This window comes from Ictalurus furcatus, chromosome 1 (genome assembly GCF_023375685.1).
Source record: "Ictalurus furcatus strain D&B chromosome 1, Billie_1.0, whole genome shotgun sequence".
NCBI lineage: Eukaryota > Metazoa > Chordata > Actinopteri > Siluriformes > Ictaluridae > Ictalurus > Ictalurus furcatus.
In genome coordinates, this window is record NC_071255.1 from 16,568,601 (window position 1) to 16,591,582 (window position 22,982).

At 37.3% G+C, this 22,982-nt stretch overlaps 2 protein-coding genes across 2 annotated transcripts in view; one reads left to right on the plus strand and one right to left on the minus strand.

Moving 5' to 3' along the window:
• The window catches only part of lingo4b (leucine rich repeat and Ig domain containing 4b), a 29,039-nt gene extending 20,290 nt beyond the window's left edge, over window positions 1-8,749 (minus strand). Inside the window, exon 1 of the mRNA XM_053629567.1 lies at window positions 7,147-8,749. The gene's annotated coding sequence lies outside the window, so the exon portion shown is untranslated. The remainder of the gene's footprint in view (window positions 1-7,146) is intronic.
• Window positions 8,750-17,435: 8,686 nt separating this feature from the next.
• ctsk (cathepsin K) lies at window positions 17,436-21,498 on the plus strand. The gene is made up of 8 exons (XM_053629587.1): window positions 17,436-17,603; window positions 18,036-18,169; window positions 18,603-18,725; window positions 19,623-19,772; window positions 19,923-20,141; window positions 20,498-20,663; window positions 20,778-20,886; window positions 21,032-21,498. Exons 2-8 carry the CDS (start codon window positions 18,041-18,043, stop codon window positions 21,129-21,131), a joined length of 996 nt encoding a protein of 331 aa, XP_053485562.1. The 5' UTR covers window positions 17,436-17,603; window positions 18,036-18,040; the 3' UTR covers window positions 21,132-21,498.
• Window positions 21,499-22,982: the final 1,484 nt, after the last annotated feature.

The following is a 22,982-nucleotide window of genomic DNA, read 5'->3' on the forward strand; positions in this document are numbered from 1 at the left end:
ACAAACTAATTCATTTGAAGCTTGGTAGGCAATATTGATAGAGACTGAGCAAACAAACCCTGTGATCAGATATGTGATTGCTGGATTCCACAAGTGCAACCACTCCAGGAATTACAGGAGTCAGAAATAAATCAAGTAGCAGGTGGGGACTGTGACACAGGCTATGTATTCAATGTTAGGTGTTCATCTGGGTTTTCCCCGTCTCCTTGCTTTAGCCTTCACTGAGAAATTCCCCTCACTGTACAACACTGGTAAAACAGTCTGCTGTTTAATCTCCCATTATTGTATGTAATAATTGTATATATACACAGTATCTCACAAAAGTGAGTACACCCCTCACATTTTTATAAATATTTGATTATATCTTTTAATGTGACAACACTGAAGAAATGACACTTTGCTACAATGTAAAGTAGTGAGTGTACAGCTTGTATAACAGTGTAAATTTGCTGTCCCCTCAAAATAACTCAACACACAGCCATTAATGTCTAAAACCGCTGGCAACAAAAGTGAGTACACCCGTAAGTGAAAATGTCCAAATTGGGCCCAAAGTGTCAATATTTTGTGTGGCCACCATTATTTTCCAGCACTGCTTTAACCCCCTTGGGCAGGGAGTTCACCAGAGCTGCACAGGTTGCCACTGGAGTCCTCTTCCACTCCTCCATGACGACATCACGGAGTTGGTGGATGTTATAGACCTTGTGCTCCTCCACCTTCTGTTTGAGGATGCCCCATAGATGCTCAATAGGGTTTAGGTCTGCAGACATGCTTGGCCAGTCCATCACCTTCACCCTCAGCTTCTTTAGCAAGGCAGTGGTCATCTTGGAGGTGTGTTTGGGGTCGTTATCATGCCTGAATACTGCCCTACGGCCCAGTCTCCGATGGGAGGGGATCATGCTCTGCTTCAGTATGTTACAGTACATGTTGGCATTCCTGGTTCCCTCAATGAACTGTAGCTCCCCAGTGCCGGAAGCACTCATGCAGCCCCAGACCATGACATTCCCACCACCATGCTTGACTGTAGGCAAGACACACTTGTCTTTGTACTCCTCACCTGGTTGCCGCCACACATGCTTGACACCATCTGAACCAAAAAAGTTTATCTTGGTGTCATCAGACCACAGGACATGGTTCCAGTAATCCATGTCCTTAGTCTGCTTGTCTTCAGCAAACTGTTTGCGGGCTTCCTTCTGGGACGACAGCGATGCAGACCAATTTGATGCAGTGTGCGGCGTATGGTCTGAGCACCAACAGGCTGACCCCCCACCCCTTCAACCTCTGCAGCAATGCTGGCAGCACTCATACGTCTATTTCCCAAAGACAACCTCTGGATATGATGCTGAGCACGTGCACTCAACTTTTTTGGTCGACCATGGCGAGGCCTGTTCTGAGTGGAACCTGTCCTGTTAAACCGCTGTATGGTCTTGGCCACCATGCTGCAGCTCAGTGTCTTATAGTTCTTATAGCCTAGGCCATCTTTATGTAGAGCAAAAATTCTTTTTTTCAGATCCTCAGAGAGTTCTTTGCCATAAGGTGCCATGTTGAACTTCCAGTGACCAGTATGAGGGAGTGTGAGAGCGATGACACCAAATTTAACACACCTGCTCTTCATTCACACCTGAGACCTTGTAACACTAACAAGTCACATGACACCGGGGAGGGAAAATGGCTAATTGGGTCCAATTTGGACATTTTCACTTAGGGGTGTACTCACTTTTGTTGCCAGTGGTTTAGACATTAATGGCTGTTTGTTGAGTTATTTTGAGGGGACAGCAATTTTACACTGTTACACAAGCTGTACACTCACTACTTTACATTGAAGCAAAGTGTCATTTCTTCAGTGTTGTCACATTAAAAGTTATAATCAAATGTTTACAAAAATGTGAGGGGTGTACTCACTTTTGTGAGATACTGTATGTATGTATTTAAGTTAAATGATTGTGGCAATGGAAGACTGATTTATTAAGCAAAAGTAAATCAGACCACTTCTATAATGGGCAAATAAACCACAGTGAGGGGAAAAATGTATTAAAGTGTCTGACTCATTTTTGGCATGTGCATATTTAAAATATAATCTAATGTGTTTAGTTGTCGGATTTTTCAAATTTAATAATGGTATATGATAGAAAACATGTTTTTTTTTATTTTTTTAAATGCAATTCAAGAGGCTTATATGACAATGCTTTCAGATGAGGTTTGCAGATCTGAGATCTTATCAAGGTTTGTAATGACCCAAAAAGGTGAAATTAGTCTTTGCCAGCACTATGAATCTCAGACAATGTAGATTTTTGTTTATCTTTTATTCTTTTCCTGTAATAAAAACATGTATCACTGAAGGTTAAGGTCTATGTGATGTCCAGAGTTGGGTGTAACGCGTTACTATAATCTAATTACTTTTCCTGATAAAGCAGTAATGTAATGCATTACATTTTAAATGTATGTAATTTGATTACAGTTGCTGATGTTAATAAAATCATATTACTTGAGTTACAAATTTACTGTTAAGAAAGCAATATTAAGTAAAATGCATTTTTAAAATAAATCACGTTTTGCCCCGAAGAATTTTTCCTTAGCCTCGAATAATTCTCCACTTGAATCGGTTTGTCACTATGTAACTGAACATCAGTAAAAGAAGACGGCCTGTAATATGATATATTCAGTGAACAGAGTGAACCAATCAGACAGGGTTTACAGGAAAATACATGGAAATACTCGTGTCTTATTTGGCTGATAGCTCTCAATCTGATGCTGAGACATTTACACACAAGGTCTGTAAATGTCTATATGACTTCCAGTTTATGTGAACATGATGTGAGAAGAGCATAAGGAAAGATAATGTACTTTGCATGGCACTGTAGTAGCTAAATCGATACAATGATAGCTTAGTTGTGCCTCCTCTTGGCTAGTAACACCAAACTAGCCTAGTTAGAAAAGTTTTATATTTTAAGTTTTATGATAAATCCAACTTTTTATGATCATGTCATACATTGATGCGCACTAAAATTAATGAAAGAACTACTAGTTTCACTTTGTAGTGTATTATTGTAGGTTTTATAGGTTTTGAAAGTAACGTGAAATTAAAGTAATAAGTAATCTGATTACTTTTTACATGCAGTAATCAGTAATGTAATCAGATTACAATTTTAAAGTAGTAATTAATAGTCTGTAGTGGATTACTTTTTTTTTTGAGTAATTCACCCAACACTGGTGATGTCTATGTGAAAAGAAGCTGAAGTGAAGGTAACATAATCTGTGCCATGTGCCACACTAATGCCAGATTTAGACAAAAATAACAGATAGTAAAATAATTATTTGGTCTTGAGCTGAGATCTTCAGTCTTAAAATGCAAAATGTGGCCACCAGCTGCTGATTTACTGCCATTGTGACCAAAGACAGTTGACAACAAAGTTCTGGTAGTATCAGAATTTTTTTTAATTAAAATACCAGAGAGTGGCTGCTACCACAACACTTGTCTTAACGCCACCAGTAGAAGAATAGGACTATCTGAAAATCACAGGACAACTACAGATGGTGGCTAAAGTGGTGGCAATTGTGAAATATAACGAAAACAAACTAATGACCAGAAAAAATATCCTTATTACCTCAAGCTCACATTGAAGGATGTTTATGTGATCCTGTTTTCTGCATGAGTCCTGATCACAGATTGAAGTAGAAGTCAGTAATTTTCTTTATTAGCAAGTCTATTGTTAGATAATGTTCATAGTATCATCTTGTACATTGTGACAAGTAATAATCTTAAAAGACTTCTGTAAATGCACAGCCTAAAATCAGCTTAAGGTAATGACACACTTGAAAGTTATACACTCATGTGAAAGAATAAGTATACCCCATGGAAATTGTTGGCTTTTTTGACATATTTGGACAAGCAAACATTTGATCATCTTGAAACAGTGTCTATTAATAAAGTTGATATACTTGAACAAAGCCACAAGGAAAATAGCGTTTTCAATCATTTATTCAACAGAAATATCAATAGATATATATCAAATGATATTCTTCTGTGGAAAAATAAATGTACCCTTGGCCTCAGAAGCTACTGTAGTATTGCCCCCTTTAGCAGAAATAACTTCTTGTAGACATTTTGCATAATTGTCCACCAGTCTCTGACATTGGCTTACTGGAATTTTTTGACCGTTCTTTTTTTGACCATTCTTCCATACAATATTCTTTCAGTTGTAGGATATTTGAGAGTTTTCTTGCATGTGCTGCCTGTTTCAAATCCCCCCACTACATTTCATTGGGATTCAAATCCGGGCTTTGACTAGGCCATTCCATAACCCTCCATTTCTTCTTTTTGAGCCATTCCTTGGAGGATTTGCTAGTGTACTTAAGATCATCATCCTGTTCAAAGGTCCATTTTCAGTTCAACTTCAACTTTTGGACAGATGGCCTCACATTATCTTCAAGCACTCTTTGATATGATGCAGAATTCATAGTTGAATCAATGAATTCAAGCTGCCCAGTCCCTGAGCCAGCTAAGTAACCCCAAACAATAACATTTCCACCACCATGCTTCACAGTTGGTATGAGGTGCTTCTCCTGAAAAGCTGTCCTTGGTCTATGCTAAACATGTCTGCTATTACTGTGGCCAATCAACTCTAACTTTGATTCGTCTATCCAGAGCACATTATTCCAAAAGGCCTGGTCTTTGTCTACATGCTCATTGGCAAACTGTAATCTTGCTCTTATGTTCTTTTTAGACCGCAAAGGCTTTTCATATGACTGTAAATGCCATTACAGTGCATCTTGAAAGAACATTTGTTTCTTAAGGAAACCACGAATCTAATGTGACTAGATTGACCCAAAAACCTAAACAGTGACTACGTTTACATGGACAGCAGTAATCTAATTACTGACCTTACTCTGAGTAAGATAATATTGTGATTAAGGTGTTTACATGAGTCGCTTTTAGAATACTCCTTTCATGTACCCGTTTTACATGTTATAGAACATAGAACATAGTTCAATTAACAGCACACGTCATTACGTCACCGCGCCACACCGTCCGACGTTCCCCTCCATAATTTCATGTATCAACATACAGTTCGTCTTCGTTATGGTACTGTACCATAAAAAGTTTGGGAGTTTTTATTTAAAATTTTTAAGAACGCTTCAAGTGCGATTAATTATTTGTCATGCTGTACGAGCAAACAGATCACTGCTTGAAGCCATGGGCTGCGTCCCAAACCACGTACTTAGCTACTATATAGTAGCCGAGATACATGTATTTCGTCTACTACAGGCCTATAGTAGGCAAGTACGCGGTTTGGGACGCAGCCGTGCTCTCTTGTTTGCCGTAAAACGGTTGAGCACTGCCGTGTGTGATCGTGTCCTGTCGCAAAATGCGGTGAAACTCTCACACGATGTTAATAGTGAGATTAAGGTGTTTACATGTCTGTAATACACGTCGATAATGCGACTAAAACAGGAGTACTCCACATGTCTTAATTCAATTTGTGTTTACTTCGAGTATGACCTTAATCGGATTAAGGTAATTAAAAATTGCTGTTTACATGGTAGTTTCTTAATCAGAGTATTGTCTTAATTAGGTTAATATTGGATTATTGTTGTCTATGTAAACGTACTGAGCGACTAGCTGTATTATTAAAAACATATTAAACTGTGCTATCCTGTGTCTTCCTTGAACACAACACAAAGTTATGAATAACCACAGGGTAAGAGCAGTGAGTGTTGTATGTGGGTGGGTGTGTGAGATTTGAGATATGGGATGGAGGGAGCTTTTTTTCACTTTGAGCTCCTGAGCACAAAAATGTGTGTGTACAAGCCTGTGGATTACTATCCATTTGACAGTCTTCATTGGACAGACGAACCAAAAACTAAATCAGAAAACCTGAGCTCATCAGAATGTGGCAAGAATATGAAAGGAGCCAGATATTCTTCCCTGCACCAATAATTTGGCTAGGTTGAAAATAAGATTGACTATTAGAGGTTCTTGTTTTAACTGGGACTCTTCCGTTTTACCTCCTTCTAATTATCAGTGTAGACTGCCTATTGTAGTAAAGTAAGAGTAGTAATAGAGACAAAAACCTTGCTGTTCACCGTATTCCCTTCAAACCTGTAACATGGCAGTGGTGGAATGAACTTCTCTATCTGTCTGAACATCTGAGTCACTAACTGTCTTCAAATGAAGACAAAATACCTCTTAAAAGCATCCACCTCTTAAATGAGAACTAATCTGTTTTCTTTTGTTGAGTTTTTCTTCTTTTTTTTTTTTGTATCTCTTGACTGGTATGTTTTTCTTGTTGTACTAATTTCTTTGTAATAGTTTAAGGGCTTATTCTTTACCTCAGGTTAGAACCTGACCTATTTGTACTATCATGAGGGTATAATCTAATAGGGACTTCAAAGCACTTCCGTAAATCGCTCTGGATAAGGGTGCCTGCTATATGCTACAAAAGTAAATGTAAATGTAAAATGGGTTACAGTCATTCAAAATGTTATAATGTTATATAACTTGTTATAATCTTGAAAACATTTCGGGTTCCTCTTGTTCAGTCACTTAAGCTTACTACCATGAGTCACTTCAGATAGTTCTTGATATCAGATAGTTATTGATATCTCCAGGTGAATAAGGTGGGGTTGAAAGAATAAATATATGAATGAGAATGAAAACAGTAAGATATTGTACTGCTTTGCATGCCTGTAAAGTTCGAACTCTAGCAACTGCTTATTTTCTTATTGTTTCATTGCACTGTTTCATATTTTCATAACTAATTCCTTCACATTAATCTTATTGCCCTTCAAATATCTTCTCCATTTGGTTTTTGAGCGACAATATGCTATAAAGGAGACCACTCACACCAGCAGGTTCACTAATGTGCTACTTGTCAAATCCACCATGACCTGTTACAGCAGGCTTCCCTCACAATTCAAACAGTGACAGCTCAGGTAACAAAAACAACGCTGCTAGCAAACCACGAGGGTTTATTCATAGACGAACAGCGAAAAGGGAAGCAATGTAATCCTCAGTACGCACACGGAAACTTTAAACATTATTCATAACGTAAAACAGGAAGTCTGCGATTCCCCCTCACATTCAGCTGAGCATCATGATCAAAAGCAAACAAACATGCGAGTTACAGGAAAGTTAGCATGAGGTCTTACCAATGATGCAACGAAAAACTGTCCTAATTTTCCCAGTCGTTATCTGCATTTCTCTCCTCAGAAAGCCTCCTCTGTTCTTCGTGTCCTCTATCGCGGTAATAAGCGAACCTGTCTGGAGACAGGGGTCGAGCGTTTTAATCGTTTTACTCCTTCACTAATTCCTTCTGTCAGCGGCACCTTGTCCCCTGGGTCTATAAAGATAATTGCGACCATAATGTAGGTCGACTCTCTTCAGCCTTCTCGCAACTTCGACGCACTTTGCCATCACGCAAATGGAGCGAGAGATGATATTAATTTGGGACAGATATAAAAACCTTTATGGTGACTCTTTCATAGAAGAGGTGAAAAATGAGCTAGCATTATTCGCAAATAAAAGCAAATAAAAGCATCCACCGTGCGTAAGCTCTTGGGTTTAAAGAGTGCGCTCGTGAGCGGTGACTGTCCTGACAGGATTTTGTGTTGTGTTGGACACACTCGCGGTTGGAGTTCATCCAGGACCACACACACACACTCACACACACACACACACCCCTGCTGAAAACAAAAACCCGACAGAAACCCTCCGAGAATTTGTGATAGTTTTAATGGTTATAATGGGAATTGTATTGATTTTAATGGAAACTGTAATGGTCCCTGTGGGTCGGTTGTTGGTGGTATGTTATGTCTAGTGGATACCATGAAAGTGGACAGCAAAAGAAAACAATTAAGGCGTGTGCAAATAGAGCAATATCCCCAGTGCCATCTACAGCACTAGTTAAAAGTGTAGTGTCAATAAATCCAATTAACCAATTGGGATTTTAGTGTAAAATCTAAATTGGCTGTTGCCATTGAAAATAAAACAAAACAAAAACTTACTCTCAAGTAACAACGTTTATTTGTTTATTCTGTTTATTCCTTTATAACAACAGAATAAACAGGTATTTTGATTTTTAAGCATACAATAGGCTACCTGGCCCCCAACAGTTGTGTTACTAGTTGCTTCAGAGAAGGAATTTTTTTTTAGGTTTTCTACAAACTCTCATTATCATCCAGAGCCCTTCTACATCACCCAGTTTCCTTTTCATCCAAATAGTTTGCATCCTAAATTTAGGCTAATAATAATTGTGTTAAGCCATAATAGACTGGTAGCATGGCTACCCTGGATTCAAATCCCACATTAGTAGGATGACTACATGAGCTTTAGATATTTAGTCATTTCTTGAAGCTATATTTCAGGCTTTTTGTTAAAAATGAAAAAAAAAAAAAAAAAAAAAAACTTTTGTATTATTATTATTATTATTTACAATTTGTATGCACACATTATATGGCAGCTCTAATACTTCAAACACCATACTTGCTTTAACTATGAAAGAAGTCAGGCAATATAGACAAAAAAAAAAGCCTTTAGTTAATGAGGGGAAAGGGAGTAAGAAAGTGTTAGAGTGTAAACAAAGCAAATATGGGTGAAATGTAAAAAAAAAAAAAAAAAAGTTTTATGGAGTTCGGTCCAGGGTTCCCGGTTGGTTTCTGAGCTCAGATTACTGTTAGTGATCAGTCTCATTTGGGAGTTGGTGTCATTGTGAAGTCAGCTAGAGAACTCATCAGGTGTTTCTCGCTCTCTCTCTCTCTCTCTCTCTCTCTCTCTCTCTCTATATATATATATATATATATATATATATATATATATATAGAGAGAGAGAGAGAGAGAGAGAGAGAGAGAGAGAAACACCTGATATGAGTTCTCTAGCTAACTTCACAATGATACCAACTCCCAAATGCACCATACTCCATTCGCTGAAACTGCTTTTGTAAGTAAACAACCTTCAGGTTCAATACTAATTATTAATTTAGGATAGGGCCTCAGGAAGGGAGGCAGATAGAAGCAGACAGAAGCTCACTGAGACATAAGAAGGGAGTTTTGGTCAGAGAAAAACAAAGAAACAAAGACTCTATTTGAGTGAATCCTTTTTTAAAATAAAAAAAAGAAAGAAAGAAAGAAACCTTGTCCCCATAAAACCTTTTTAAGAAAAACAACTAACTGCACATGCCCCAAAAATTTGTCATATAGACATGAATAATTAATTGTGGCAAAGAAGATTGGTCTGTTTTTAATGAGAAAAGGTAAAACCCCATCTAAAATGAGTTCGCTGTAGAGAAAGATATAAAAAGGGCTTGTGTGTGTTTGCATAATTTAGACTTTCTGCAGACTATCTCACTTTATTGTTTCAATAAAGTTTGATTACTTTTGGCATCCACAAACCCTCTGTCTCTGAAGTTTTATTTTTCCATGACAGCCTCTGAAGGGAAATGAGGAGAAGGATTGAGAATCATCCTTCACTATAGTAATACATTCATCTTTATTCCCATTAAATGTTGAATTCTTTAAACTCAAAAGCAGTTCTACAGCACAGCAAAAGTCTGTCCAAATTTTCTAGAGTTTCTTCAGCATTTAGACAGCCAGACCCTTGTGACTGACATCTGGTGACATCACTCTGCCCCCAGTTTTTTCTCTCTCTTTTTTTCCTTTTTTCTTTCTTTCTTTTTTGCATGTGTGAATAAACCATTTTAAAAAGAAAATACTTCGAAAGGAAGTGGACCAAGTTTTAAAGTCATTGACAGAAAGGAAAGCAGAGGAGGGAAACTTCTTTTCTTCTTTTTTTTTTTTTAGCAGTTTATCAGATTTGAACATCTAAGGGCATAATGATTATAACACTAATTATAGAGACAGGCTTATGTAGGTAAATAAAACACTTGCAATGTCTGCTCTTGCAATGTCTGCATTTAAAAGGAAAATTATGGTGATGCAGTGCATTGTACAGTACAACTTTCAGGTTAAAGATTGCATTTAAAATATTTAGGGATAATTAGATACACTTTAAGAAATATGTTTTATGCATAATTATATGAATTATAAAGAACAACACTGAGGGGGTGCTGAAAAGGAAAATAAAGTCAACATCAGTGGTACTAATTGGGCTGCACTACCCTGAAAACCTACTGTTTATACTACTGCTTCAGGTAGCATGTTTTTCTTGCCTCTCCACTGACCCAGACATGTAAGACTTATGCTCTATAGATCCAGTGGAGCACAATATGTCAGACAAACCCTAGAGTTGGCCTAAATCCCATCAATCCCATGGTCACATGCCAGATGGTATCATATAATAATTGTGAATGTGCAGATGATGTAAATTTCCCTTGGTCCTAAGGGTGATATTGTGTTGTCTGCACTGCTTTACAGTACACCTAATCCTCAGCAAGGTGACATCTGCACTTCAGTGGAAGCAACACCACCTCTGTCAGCCTGGAGCTGTTATTTATGAATATAGCACTGCAGGATCACAGACTATGGAACACTTTAAGATACTTCTTATCTCAAAATTACATGTTTTTTGTTACCTGTTTACATGAACTGCATTCTCATTTTGGCACTTTACCTATTCATATTACACTGGCATTGCCACAAGGAAAGTATTTAATATTGGACAATTAATTCTTTAGAACATTCTTTAACCCTTAGTTAAACATTTTAGCGTATATAACATGCTTTGACATGATAACACACTTTGACATATCAACATTAAGAAAAAAAACAGCAACATATATTTCACCAATATGATGTAGAAATGTTTATAACCTTGCCTAGGTTATCTTCTTCTAAAGGATAAGAATAAAAAGCCAATTTAGCAAACCTAGTGGTAAAAACAATAAGTCTGTCTACCAATGCCTAAACCCTTGCTTGCCAAGAGTGATTTGATCAAGTTGTGCAGTAGCTACAGTGCCCTCCTTGGTAAATATGAGCAAAAAAGGCTGTGAAAAATTGTCTTTATTGTTTAAACATGAATATATAGAAAAATACTCTTCTCTCATCAATATCAAACAATTGCAAACACAACACAGGTTTGCCAAAAAAATCTTTGTTAAATATAGGCAACAATTATTGGCACAATTATTATCTATGAATTCATATGAGATATGAAATATATTTGAAGTACGTTCCCTTTTTTTTAGTACACCTGGGTAACTAGGAGCAGGAAATTGTTCAACTATGACTTCCTGTTCCACATGGGTATTAATATGAGGTAATACCTAGCCAAATTCCCTTAGTCATTCATAACAATGGGTAAGACCAAGGAATCTAACTGTGATGTGCGGCAAAAGTTGTTGAGCTTCACAAAATGGGAAGTGGCTATCAGATAATTGCACACGCATCGAAAATCCCCATTTCCACCATCAGGGCAATAATTAAGAAGTTCCAGTCAACTGCAAATATTATGAATCAACCTGGAATTGGATGTTTGTCTATATTGTGTCTATGCACTGTGAAGAGGATGGTTCGAGAGGCAAAAAATCTCCAAGGATCACAACTGGAGAATTGCAGAAGTTAGTTGTGTCTTGGGGTCAGAAGGTCTCCAAAACTACAATCACAAGTCACCTACATCACCACAAGTTATATGGAAGGGTTTCAAGAAAAAAGCCTTTACTCTCATCCAAAAACAAACTCAAGCATCTTCAGTTTGCCAGACACTAATGGAGCTTCAAATGGCATCAGGTTCTATGGTCAGATGAAACCAAAATAGAGCTTTTGACAATAAACACTAGAGGTGGTTTTGGCACACACAGACAGTTAGCCATATGGAAAAGTACCTCATGCCCACGGTTAAATATGGTGATGGCTCTTTAATGTTTTGGAGCTGTTTTTCTGCCAGAGGACCTGGATATTTTGTTAGGATACATGGCATCATGGACTCTATAAAATATCAACAGATATTAAATGAAAACCTGACTGCCTCTGCCAGAAAGCTTAAAATGGGCCATGGTTGGATCTTCCAGCAGGACAATGATCCAGTACATACATCAAAATCAACACAAAAAAGGTTTGCTAACCACAAAATCATGGCTGACCCTGCGCTCTGACCCCATCTTCCTGACAGGCTGGGGTATGCGAAGAAAACAATTTCACTGTGCTCTACTGTATATGTCACCAATAAAGACTCATTAAAATCAAGGTCCTGCCATGACCATCCCAGTCCCCTGACTTGAAACCCATAGAAAACCTCTGGGGTGAACTGTAGAGGAGAGTCCATCTGCATGGACCTCAAAATTTGAAGAATCTGTAGAGATTCTGTATGGAGGAATGGTCTCAGATCCCTTGCCATGTATTCACCAACCTCATCAGGCATTATAGGTGAAAACTCAGAGCTGTTATCATGGCAAAGGGAGGTATCTTAAAGTATTGACTAAAAGGGTGCCAATCATTGTTGCAGACCTATACTTAACAAATATATTTTTGTGAATATTTTGAACAAAAGATCAAAAGGTTAAACAATGAAGACAATTGTTTCACAGCCATCTTTATTTACCAAGGGTGTCAATTTTAGTAGAGGGCATTGTAATTGTCTCCTTCCTGTCTTTTCATCCTCAAACAAGAGGATGTGGGAAAGAGCTTACATTTGTGACTAAATGTAGTTGCCACATTTTCCTAATGGATGTTTGTAAATGACAAGGTTGCTTAAAACCTGTGACAATAAAACTGTCAATCAGGTAGCTAATGAAATCTATAGGCTGACTCTGAAATAAATAAATAAATAAATAAATAAATAAATAAATAAATAATGCTACAGCCTAGCTTGTAGTTTGGTGATAATATCCAGCAGAGCTAGCTAGCTGTGTCCAAGTAATTTGGACTATATTCATGCAGTTAGGTTTTTTGGGGATGGACAGCCATATTTTCTAATGAGTGACTGACAAATTGTGTTGTAATGATACATTATAGTGAGGAAAAAGGAGTAAATCCAATTTTTGAGTTTTTTTTTTTGTTTTTGTTTTTTGCCAGTACACTTTTCATGATATCACTGATGAACACAATGAAATATTATTTTCACCATCATGATCAGTTGTTATTGTCCAGAATTGTACTGTATTCTGCATTCTTATATATTTTCATTATACTACACTGGTGTATATTTCTAGCTAAAAGGTTTACTTTCTGATCACACAGATTCTCTAGATTTGATGGGTAAACAAGTATTTTGTTTTTCTTTATCATTCTAAATTGTGGTTTGGAACTTATTCACTATCATAGCATTTAAATTACATGTTAGTATAAATTAAAAACAGTTATACTGTGAAAGTTGTAAATTATATTGTAAATCTTTCAGCCAGTCAAACCTTCTACTACGGTGTCATGTCAAACTAGCGACTCCATTTCCAAGAAGGCACCACAAACTACAAACATGGCCAGCGACTACAACTCCCAATGTAACACACAGACACTCATCTTCTCCTGAGGACTAATCACACATGTCTGTTCCTTATCAGAATCGCAATCACACCACACTATGTAAGAGACTGTTCTGGCACTAGGTCTTTGCAAAGTAATGTGCTCAGTTGCTATTGTCTCTGTTTATTACCAAGCCTTTCTATAGTGTTGTTATTCTGGTTATGATTCTGCTTTGTCCTTAACTTTGATTTCTGCCTTACCTGCTCTAACCTGTTTACCTGACTTCTGCCTGTCTTTGTTGTTGTTTTTGCCTTGCCCTCTGGATATTATGTTCTTCAATAAAGTTCTTAACTGTGATTTCATCCATCCAAACTCATTACATGACAATAAACCAAAAGGCATAATAAAAGGAACTGTGTCTGTGTAGATCAGCCATATTTGAATAATTTACCACCAAAAGATAGAAGTTAAATTTAATTTCTCATGTCAACCAACAGAGTGCAAAAGCTACTGTAGGCCTTAAAAGTCTCATGACACATATCTGTTCAGTCATGTGATCATAATGGAGGCTGCTGGGTAGACGATTATCCTCCAGATACATTCTACTTTCAGTGGTATGCAAACTAACAGGAAACACATGTTGCCTGCTCTTTATAGCTTTCAGTGAAGAAGGGAGAGTTGGGGGAGTCTGTGTGAGTCTGTCTTAATAGTAAAACTTATATGAAATAGGATGAAGAACATAAAATAGACCTCAAGGTTTAGTCATAAAAGTCAATGCAGTCCTTTTGCATTGTAGACTCTGTAGTAGTGCTGCTACACCTATTTTGGAATGTTGCACTTAAATGTTTCTGTATTGTTCACAGCATATCTTGTACTCTCCAGCAAAAGTACTGTCATTCAATTTCTTAATTTAGAACCACCAGAAAGCTTTAATCCTATCCAGAATGGTACCAAACAAAATGTGAAATGTTTGTGGTAGAATGCTAAGCCATTCTTAAAGAACTTTTGCATACAGTTTCCTGAGGGATAAACCAGTTAGAAATCTACATCTTACTCTTTGCAGCATAACTGTCTCTAAAGATGACTGGAAAGCCCATGGAAATTCAGTGTACTCAATGTGTGTTTCTTGAGGGCTATTCTCCTAAGGTCACTTAAAGTCTCAACTTATTACTTGGTTATTTATCCTCAAGGGGTATTATCCAGTAACTACTATGAATTATTCAGTAACTAAAGCAAATCTAAGTGAAACTACACAGTAAAATGTAGTATGTAGTTACAAGAGTGACAAACTGCAAAAATGGGACATATCAAATGAATTGATTATATGTGTAATATGCCATAGGGTTAGTGATGGGCAGTGGTGGCTCAGCAGTTGGGGCTCTGGACTACTGATTTGAAGGTTGTGAGCTTGAATCCTAGCCCTGCTCAGCTCAGTTGTAAGTCACTTCGGATAGAAGGGTGGATAGAATGGCCAAACAGTGGCAATTTGGCAGTCATAGACACTGAATGGCCTCAAATGCTTAGCGTATGTAGTGCAATCATCTGTGACTCAAATGAGATACCTGCACATTATGGATCACTTTGGATCCACTAGCTAAATCTTTAACAACTGACAACACATTCTGGGTTTACAGTATCCTTTGGATTTTTATCACGTATGAACACATCAGGATATGTGAAAAGAAACAACTTTACTTTGCTTTTTTCAAGTGCTCAGGGGACCAGGTTTTGTGCTTGGTTCAGCAGGTTTTAGTGGTCCATTATGTGTTTACACTGCTTGCAGTTTCAAAATAGCAATCCTGCCATAATCACAGAAGTGCTGATTCACTTATGTGGCATTTTTAGGCTCTGTGATGTTTAGCAGCTACCTTGTAAATAAGCTTGTGACCAGTGTTCCTCTTTATCTATGTTTGGCACATGATGTCACAGCAGGCTTGGTACCAGAGTGGCGTGACGTTTTGTGTGAGAAGCATATGAAATAATTTGATCATTATGTTATACATACATTGAAAGTGAAATATCTGAAAGAAATACAAATTTAGTAAAAATGAACATTTCATGTTTTCATGAAATAACAGAGTTATGTTTATTAACATAAAAGAAATGAATATGAATCATATAGTCCTGACTTTCACACTCAGATGCTGCTGAAAGCCTGTTTAACTGTCTGGAGTCTCTTATTGTAACTTAGAAAATGGCCACATATAAAAACAAACCCTACAAAATATAAACAATTGTTATGAACAAGGACTTTTTTTGGGGAAAAACCTTACTGGTAAAATCAAATTTAAATCCAACACAACGTTTGGAAGAGGATCACATAAGTGCTTTGGAAATCAGAACATGGTGTTCAATTCTACATCTCCATTTTTGACAGAGAGTAATGGGTGTTTATTTATTCAGCCTGGAAAGCAAAGGCATTACTACAATCACCTCTGACCTATGTGACCTCTGCTTAACTGTAAGCTGCCTGAACTGCATTTGATGCATGGTGCTTTGGCCTTGTTTCATTACACAGAGTGGTGATAGGATGAGAGTGTGTTTAAGCAAAAGCTGCACCCTGCACTTTCTCACACTCATACTCAATCACAGTCAATCTCACACATAAGTCTACAATAACTGCTAAGTGCATAATTGATGGGCTTCCTGTTGGTATGAATTCTTGTATGCCTTTTCTGTATGATTAACAGAATTTTTTGGGTTTTTTTTTTTTTTTTTTGGTCAGGAAATGCTAATGACAGATAATCATAGATTTTTCCCTACACAAAAATAAATAAATAAATAAATAAAATGTTAATTTACGCTTTTAGTGGTTTAATTGAAAATCTTAATATATGTTTCTGTGTCACAGTCATGCCAGCAGGCAGTGCTATTTTTATCGTGGATATTTAGGGAATCCTGGTATATTTGTGACTAACATGCACATGGCATGCAGCTATGTACAAAAAGGGAATTACCCATTAAATGTATCAAACACACAATTACCTCCCAGGGTGACGGTTATAGTCATGGCCATCAGTATGTCTGTTAGAAAGATCACGGGACAGTGTTCAAATATACCTTACATGCTGAGTAAGACACAGTCATGCCACCTCAAGATGCTGACTAACAGAGGTAGTCATGATCAATTTATCTAATCTAATCTAATCTAATCTAATCTAATCTGGTTTAGTGGTTAGCACGTCCGCCTCACACCTCCAGGTTCGAGTCCCGCCAGGGCCATGTGTGTGTGGAGTTTGCATGTTCTCCCCGTGCTGTGGGGATTTACTCCGAGTACTCCGGTTTCCTCCCCCAGTCCAAAGACATGCATGGTAGGCTGATTGGTGTGTCTAAAGTGTCCGTAGTGTATGAATGTGAGTGTGATTGTTGCCCTGCGATGGACTGTCCAGGGTGTACCCTGCCTTGTGCCCGATGCTTCCTGGTATAGGCTCCAGGTTCCCTGTGACCCTAAAGAAGGAGTAAGCGGTAGAAGATGGATGGATGGATATAAACATGTTTGTGGTTTGATGGAGAGTGATAAGTAGACCAAGAACACATATTGTTTGTATGAAGAATGGTCACATGAAACTAAACTATTGCTTGACATATTGTATATTGTTGTAACACCATACAATTCATTCAAATGGAAAGCCATATACTGTATGATATTCTCCTAACATAGTGCAGATTGCTGCAAAACCTTTTAACAAATATAAACTATTAGTAGTTTAAATTCCTTTTATATGGATGAACTAATGAAACAATGTTATTTGATAGTATACAGTACATAACTGATTAAATTAAATCAGGGTTTGATGGTACACCTAAATTGATATATTTAAGAAAGTAAAGTCAATTTAATCATGCTACTATTCTTCTGCATTTTTAACATTATACACTTAGTTTGGATTAATCTGAACATTAGCTCCCAAGTGAACAATCATAGCAATTTATAGAAACATCAAAATCACTACAGTTCTACAGAGATTAAAGTGTATGGGAGCATAATTTTAGGTCTACAGTTTTCCCTGCTGAGTTTCCTGATCCTGAACGCTGCTGTAACTCGACACCTGACATCATCACACTGGGCTGGAATTCCAGATGAGAAAAACTTTCATGAACTTCCCTCCTTTTTTTTCTCGTAAAAAGAAGTACTTCCTCAAAAGCTCAACACATAAAGCCGTTGTCTAACCGTTTCAGACTGAGTTCGAAACCTTCCATGCTACAGAAGCGACTTGAAGAGTTTTCTCGCTTTAAGTTTCTCGCAAACTTTAAGGTATGACTAAAATCCTTTGAAGACCTTGATCCATTGCGTTTCTTGGAAACAAAATCCGCAGTTTCAAGTAACTAGATACAGTTTGTTTCGTTTGTTTTAGCATTGTCATTAAAAAAAAATGTTTTAAAGGTTCGATTATTTTTTTATGGGCCGTTGGACTTAGACCTCTTCTCGAGCAGGGCTTTACATCACTTTCACTTTCCTTTAAGCCCTTTAAGGCAGAAGTACATATAGCATAATTTTTTTTTCTCTATAGAGAGCAAATAACGAGGAATATATCTTATGTTGAAATGTTAGAGTCGGTCTCCCCTGTGATAAATTATGTTTCGCAGCTATAGATGGACACAGTGAGTCAGTAACGAAGTCAGTATGCCGCTGTAGCCAGAGTCTGTGACTCACTGATCTCGTGACTTGTTTACTTGTTCACTGCAGGCACTATGTTTAAGTATGGGTTAATGTTATTCCTGCTGCTGGGCTCTGCAGTAAGCCATCCTCTGGATTCCTTATCTTTGGATGAATCATGGGAAAATTGGAAAACTACACACAGGAAGGAATACAATGGCCTGGTAATGTACTCTATACTGTATAGTTAGTAAATACTGTATGCAAATCTTTATAGAACAGAATGTGCTTCTGTCGTAGGAATAATTATTTTCTCTTCAGCAATTCTTTTACGGGTTTGAAAGGTTTCGTTTGCATAGCACATGATTCTGATGATCATGGTGTAATTAATCTTCATATGGATTAAGTAGGCATGTCCATTTATTCACTGTTAAATAAACAAAGCTGTTATGCCTGACGTGCCGCTGCTGGTAATTCCAGTCAATTAGTCAATTGGGTAAAACCAAATTATCTGAAAAAGTTATTTCCATTTTCAATACAGTACAATTTATAACCTCAGTTTATTGGGATTTTGGAATTGTATCAAATATAGTAATACAGTATCATGTACATATGCTAATCGTGTACAAAACTAATCACTTTGTATGCACCTGGTAGGGCGAGGAGGCTATTCGTAGGTCTGTCTGGGAGAAGAACATGAGGTTGATTGAGAGCCATAATCAAGAGTATGAGCTGGGCCTACACACCTATGAACTAGGCATGAACCACCTTGGAGACATGGTAAATATCACTTTTATAAAGGAACCCATTGACATAAAACACATAAAAATACACATGGTTTGGTTAGAGTTTTGCCCATTTTTAGTTTCGAAAGGCTCTCTTTATCTGCACCTGTTAACCAGGAAGTGAGAGCAGGTTGAGATCCAGGCAAGAGGAACTGTTTTCAGATCTTGGAAATTTTTTTAAGTCGAGAATTTTTTAATTAGTCAGGAATACCTCAGATCTTGTTTCCCAGAATCACTTTTCTTCATTCCTAGTTCATTAGAATGCCAAAAATAGCACTTTAGATCTTTAGATCTAGAACTTTAAGCAGTTAATGTTCTATAGGTCTGCTCTTTGTCATTCTGTGCTTTAGGTAAAAAAGGTACTATTGACTTTTGGAAGTGAATAGCTTTCTAAATTATTTAAAATCTCAAAGAACAGTATATAATGGATAAACCAATCCTTTTTTTTTTTTTAAATGATACCTATGTCAGAGCTTCTATTATTACTTGATACTGATTTAATACTGACCTTCCTTACATTAACCAAGCCAGCTCACAATTTTGTGTTATTAATTTATGAGAAACATTGCAGACATAATGGTGGCATGCTTTATGACGATTTGAGTCCTAAGTTCATATGAAAAATTATAAGGTCATGTAAGTCAACATCACACGTGGTCATGGTATAAAACATGCCTGTGAATTATGGTAAATTCAATCCAATACCAGTCCAGTGTTTCAGGGTGGTATTGACCCTAACCATCCCTAATGGTAGACCTTTTTTGAAGCTCTGATTCATTTGTTTGCATTGATAATACTGTAAACTATAGAAATACAATTCACATTATTCAGTTATTATACTGTTAAATAAGGTTGAGCTAAACTGTAAACTGCAACTGTCTCTCCAAATTAGACAACAGAGGAAGTAGCTGAGAAATTGCTGGGTCTCCAGGTTCCTATGGACAATGATCCCTTGAATACCTATTATCCTGACTCACTGGATAAACTGCCCAAATCCATTGATTACCGTAAACTTGGTTATGTTACGCCTGTCAGGAACCAGGTGAGAGATCATGATACAGAGGACCTCTAACCTTGCTGGCCTCTGACAGCATGAATCTTAGTAGCTTTAATTTTTGATAATTGCTCTTAATATAAGAGACCTGAGGTAATGCTTATAAAAATTTGTGTTCTGCTTTTCTCCTTACTTAAGGGCTCATGTGGCTCCTGTTGGGCATTCAGCTCAGTCGGTGCTTTAGAAGGTCAGCTAATGAAGACCACAGGCAAACTGGTAAACCTCAGCCCTCAGAACCTGGTGGACTGTGTGACTGAGAATGATGGCTGTGGTGGTGGATACATGACCAATGCTTTTAGCTACGTTAGAGACAACGGAGGTATTGATTCTGAGGAGGCTTATCCCTATGTGGGACAGGTATGGCTCTCTTCTGCATATAAATATTTAAGTAATAAAACACAATTGGTATGATGATGATGATGTATACAGTACCTTCTGTGGTAAATTGGCCTTTTATAGTTCCTGTAATTTAAATCTCCAGTTCATGATCTCTGGCATTTTAAAAGAAAATTTTCAGATTTAATGGATTTAATTTTCTCAGTGGTTTCTGGGAGGTTTTTTTTTTTTTTTCTGATTTCCAGCATGCAAACAGATATATTTGATGAAGATTACATATTAGATCAGATTACTTATTAAATGCAGGTGTTCAGTGTTTTCTGTCAGTCTCTGTGCCACTTTGCTTCTCATGTTTGTGTGAACACTGCCCTCTGCAGGACCAGCAGTGTGCATATAATAAATCTGGGAAGGCAGCAGAGTGCAGAAGATTTAAAGAAGTAAAGAAAGGCAGTGAGTATGCACTGGCATCTGCTGTTGCTAAGGTTGGCCCAGTTTCTGTAGGCATTGATGCAATGCAGTCAACCTTCCAGTTTTACAAGAGAGGTGAGTGGCAAAAACAAAGCTTAACGTTACTCCTGCATTAACAAGCCTTGTTAAAGACAGAAGCAATGCCTCTTCATGTGTAGAATGCTCAGCTTCATATGTTCTTTCTCTCAGGTGTGTATTATGACCCCAACTGTGACAAAGAGAGCATCAACCATGCTGTGCTGGCAGTGGGCTATGGTGCCACACCTAAGGGAAAAAAACACTGGATTGTCAAAAACAGGTGGGTTATTTAGAACTGTTGATTTTCTTTTTACAACTTTTACCATCTGTTATGTTGACATTTTGAAAAGCTTTATTTATGTATGTATGTCTTATTTCATGCTTACCTATATACCTTTTTATCTCTCTTTTGCTCCTTTTTACAGTTGGGGTGAGGAGTGGGGAATGAAAGGTTATGTCCTGATGGCCCGTAACCGCAATAATGCCTGTGGAATTGCCAACCTTGCTAGTTTCCCTGTCATGTAAAACTATTTAGTCATGTTTACCTAACCACAAAAATCAACCACTGACACTAAGCAAACACATGAGGGGCTGAGCCATACTTCTTAACTCATAAGAACCCTTCATGCTTTTCAGTACATAGGAAACAATTGAAAATAGTTTAAATAAATAGTTTAAATTCATTGATTCATCATTAAAATATAATACACACACACACACACACACACACACACACACACACACACATACATAGTCACAGCCAGTTGCACATATAAGTGAATATACAAATTCCTCTGTTATGGATTTGATGTGGAATATGTTGCCTTGTAAGATATAATGAAGGCAATTTTTGACAAAATTAAATAAAGTTTCAGAAACTTTTTTTCCATAAGCATTTGTTTATTACTTTTAACCAAATACAAATACAAATAGATTCTGATAGCATGTCAAGCAAACATTTTTTTGCCTTTCTGGAATGTAACAAAGCAAATAACCAAGTAAATCTAAAGCAATTTCATGATTTGGGAAATATGTTTGTAAAGATAGTTATAGCTTACTCAGTCACATCAGATAGAAGCTTGCCAGAGTTGAGGCCATGAACTTAAGTGAAGTAGCTGAGGTCGAGGAACTGTAGTTGCATTTTCAGGGGCACAGTGGGGTTCACATTAAAAAGAAATTATCTCTTAGGTGATCTAGATTCATAGAATTTTTAGAATGTGGGAAACGATTGATACTCACTAGCCACTTTATTAGGAACACATGCACACCTACACTTTCATGCAATTATCCATTCAGCCAATCATGTGGCAGCAGCGCAATGCATAAAATCATGCAAAAAAGCACCTCAAAAACACAACATGTACACCACACGGACTGGCTACTCTAAAGTGGCTGTAAGTGTCAACAATTGTGTGTATGTGTATGGTGCCCTGTAATGGACCGGTGTCCTATCCAAGGTGTATCCTCGCTCTTGCCCAGTGCTCAGGATCCATCGTAATCCTTACCAGAACAAAACGGTTACCGAAGATGAATAAATGTCTTGGTCCAACATCGAGACACCTTCAATTTTGCAGAGCTCATTGAAACTGTGGCAGCCATATCTTCATAGATATTGACACTGACAGATATTGACACTGGCAGTCCATATTTCGGGATTCATGTGCAGGCACTATAAACCCGTTCATGTTCAATCTTTGGATGGAAATCAGTAGGTGTGGGAGTCATCAACTACCAAACTGTCCAGCTTTACCTCCACACCAGCACCCTGCACACCAAAAAGATGTATTTTTTTCATCAAAGAGATCCTAATAATCCTATTCATTGTGCTTTGTTTCTTTGCCGCCAGCTTCAATATCCAAGAAAAGTCAAACAAAGAAAAACAAAAACTGAGACACACACACAAACAAACAAACAACATGATCATAAAAAAGAAACAAACAAAAACAGCTAAACAGGCAAGCAAAGAAAAAAAAATCACTGTTTGTGATTACAGTGTGATTACACTGTTGTGCAGTGCTTTAAACTGATTTAACAGAAATGCAGAACTGGGTGAGAAATGAACACAACAAAAAGAAAAGGGGAAATTATATACCACAAGCCCACACACTGAAACAGTTATAGTATACTCTATATGCATGGTGCTTAACTTGGATACTGCAGATCAAATAGAATGCAAGGAAATAGAAAGAATCATCTCAAACTTCAACAAAACAAACAGGAAAAACAAAAATAAACATAACACCTCAAGGTAATTTTTTTTCATGACCAAAGCCAGTCCATAAGCTCAAGGAAAATGACCCCAACCCAAATTCATTCATTTCGCAGACTCCAGCAGGTTGCAAGGCACTACCCAAAAGATAATCAGGACTCCTATTT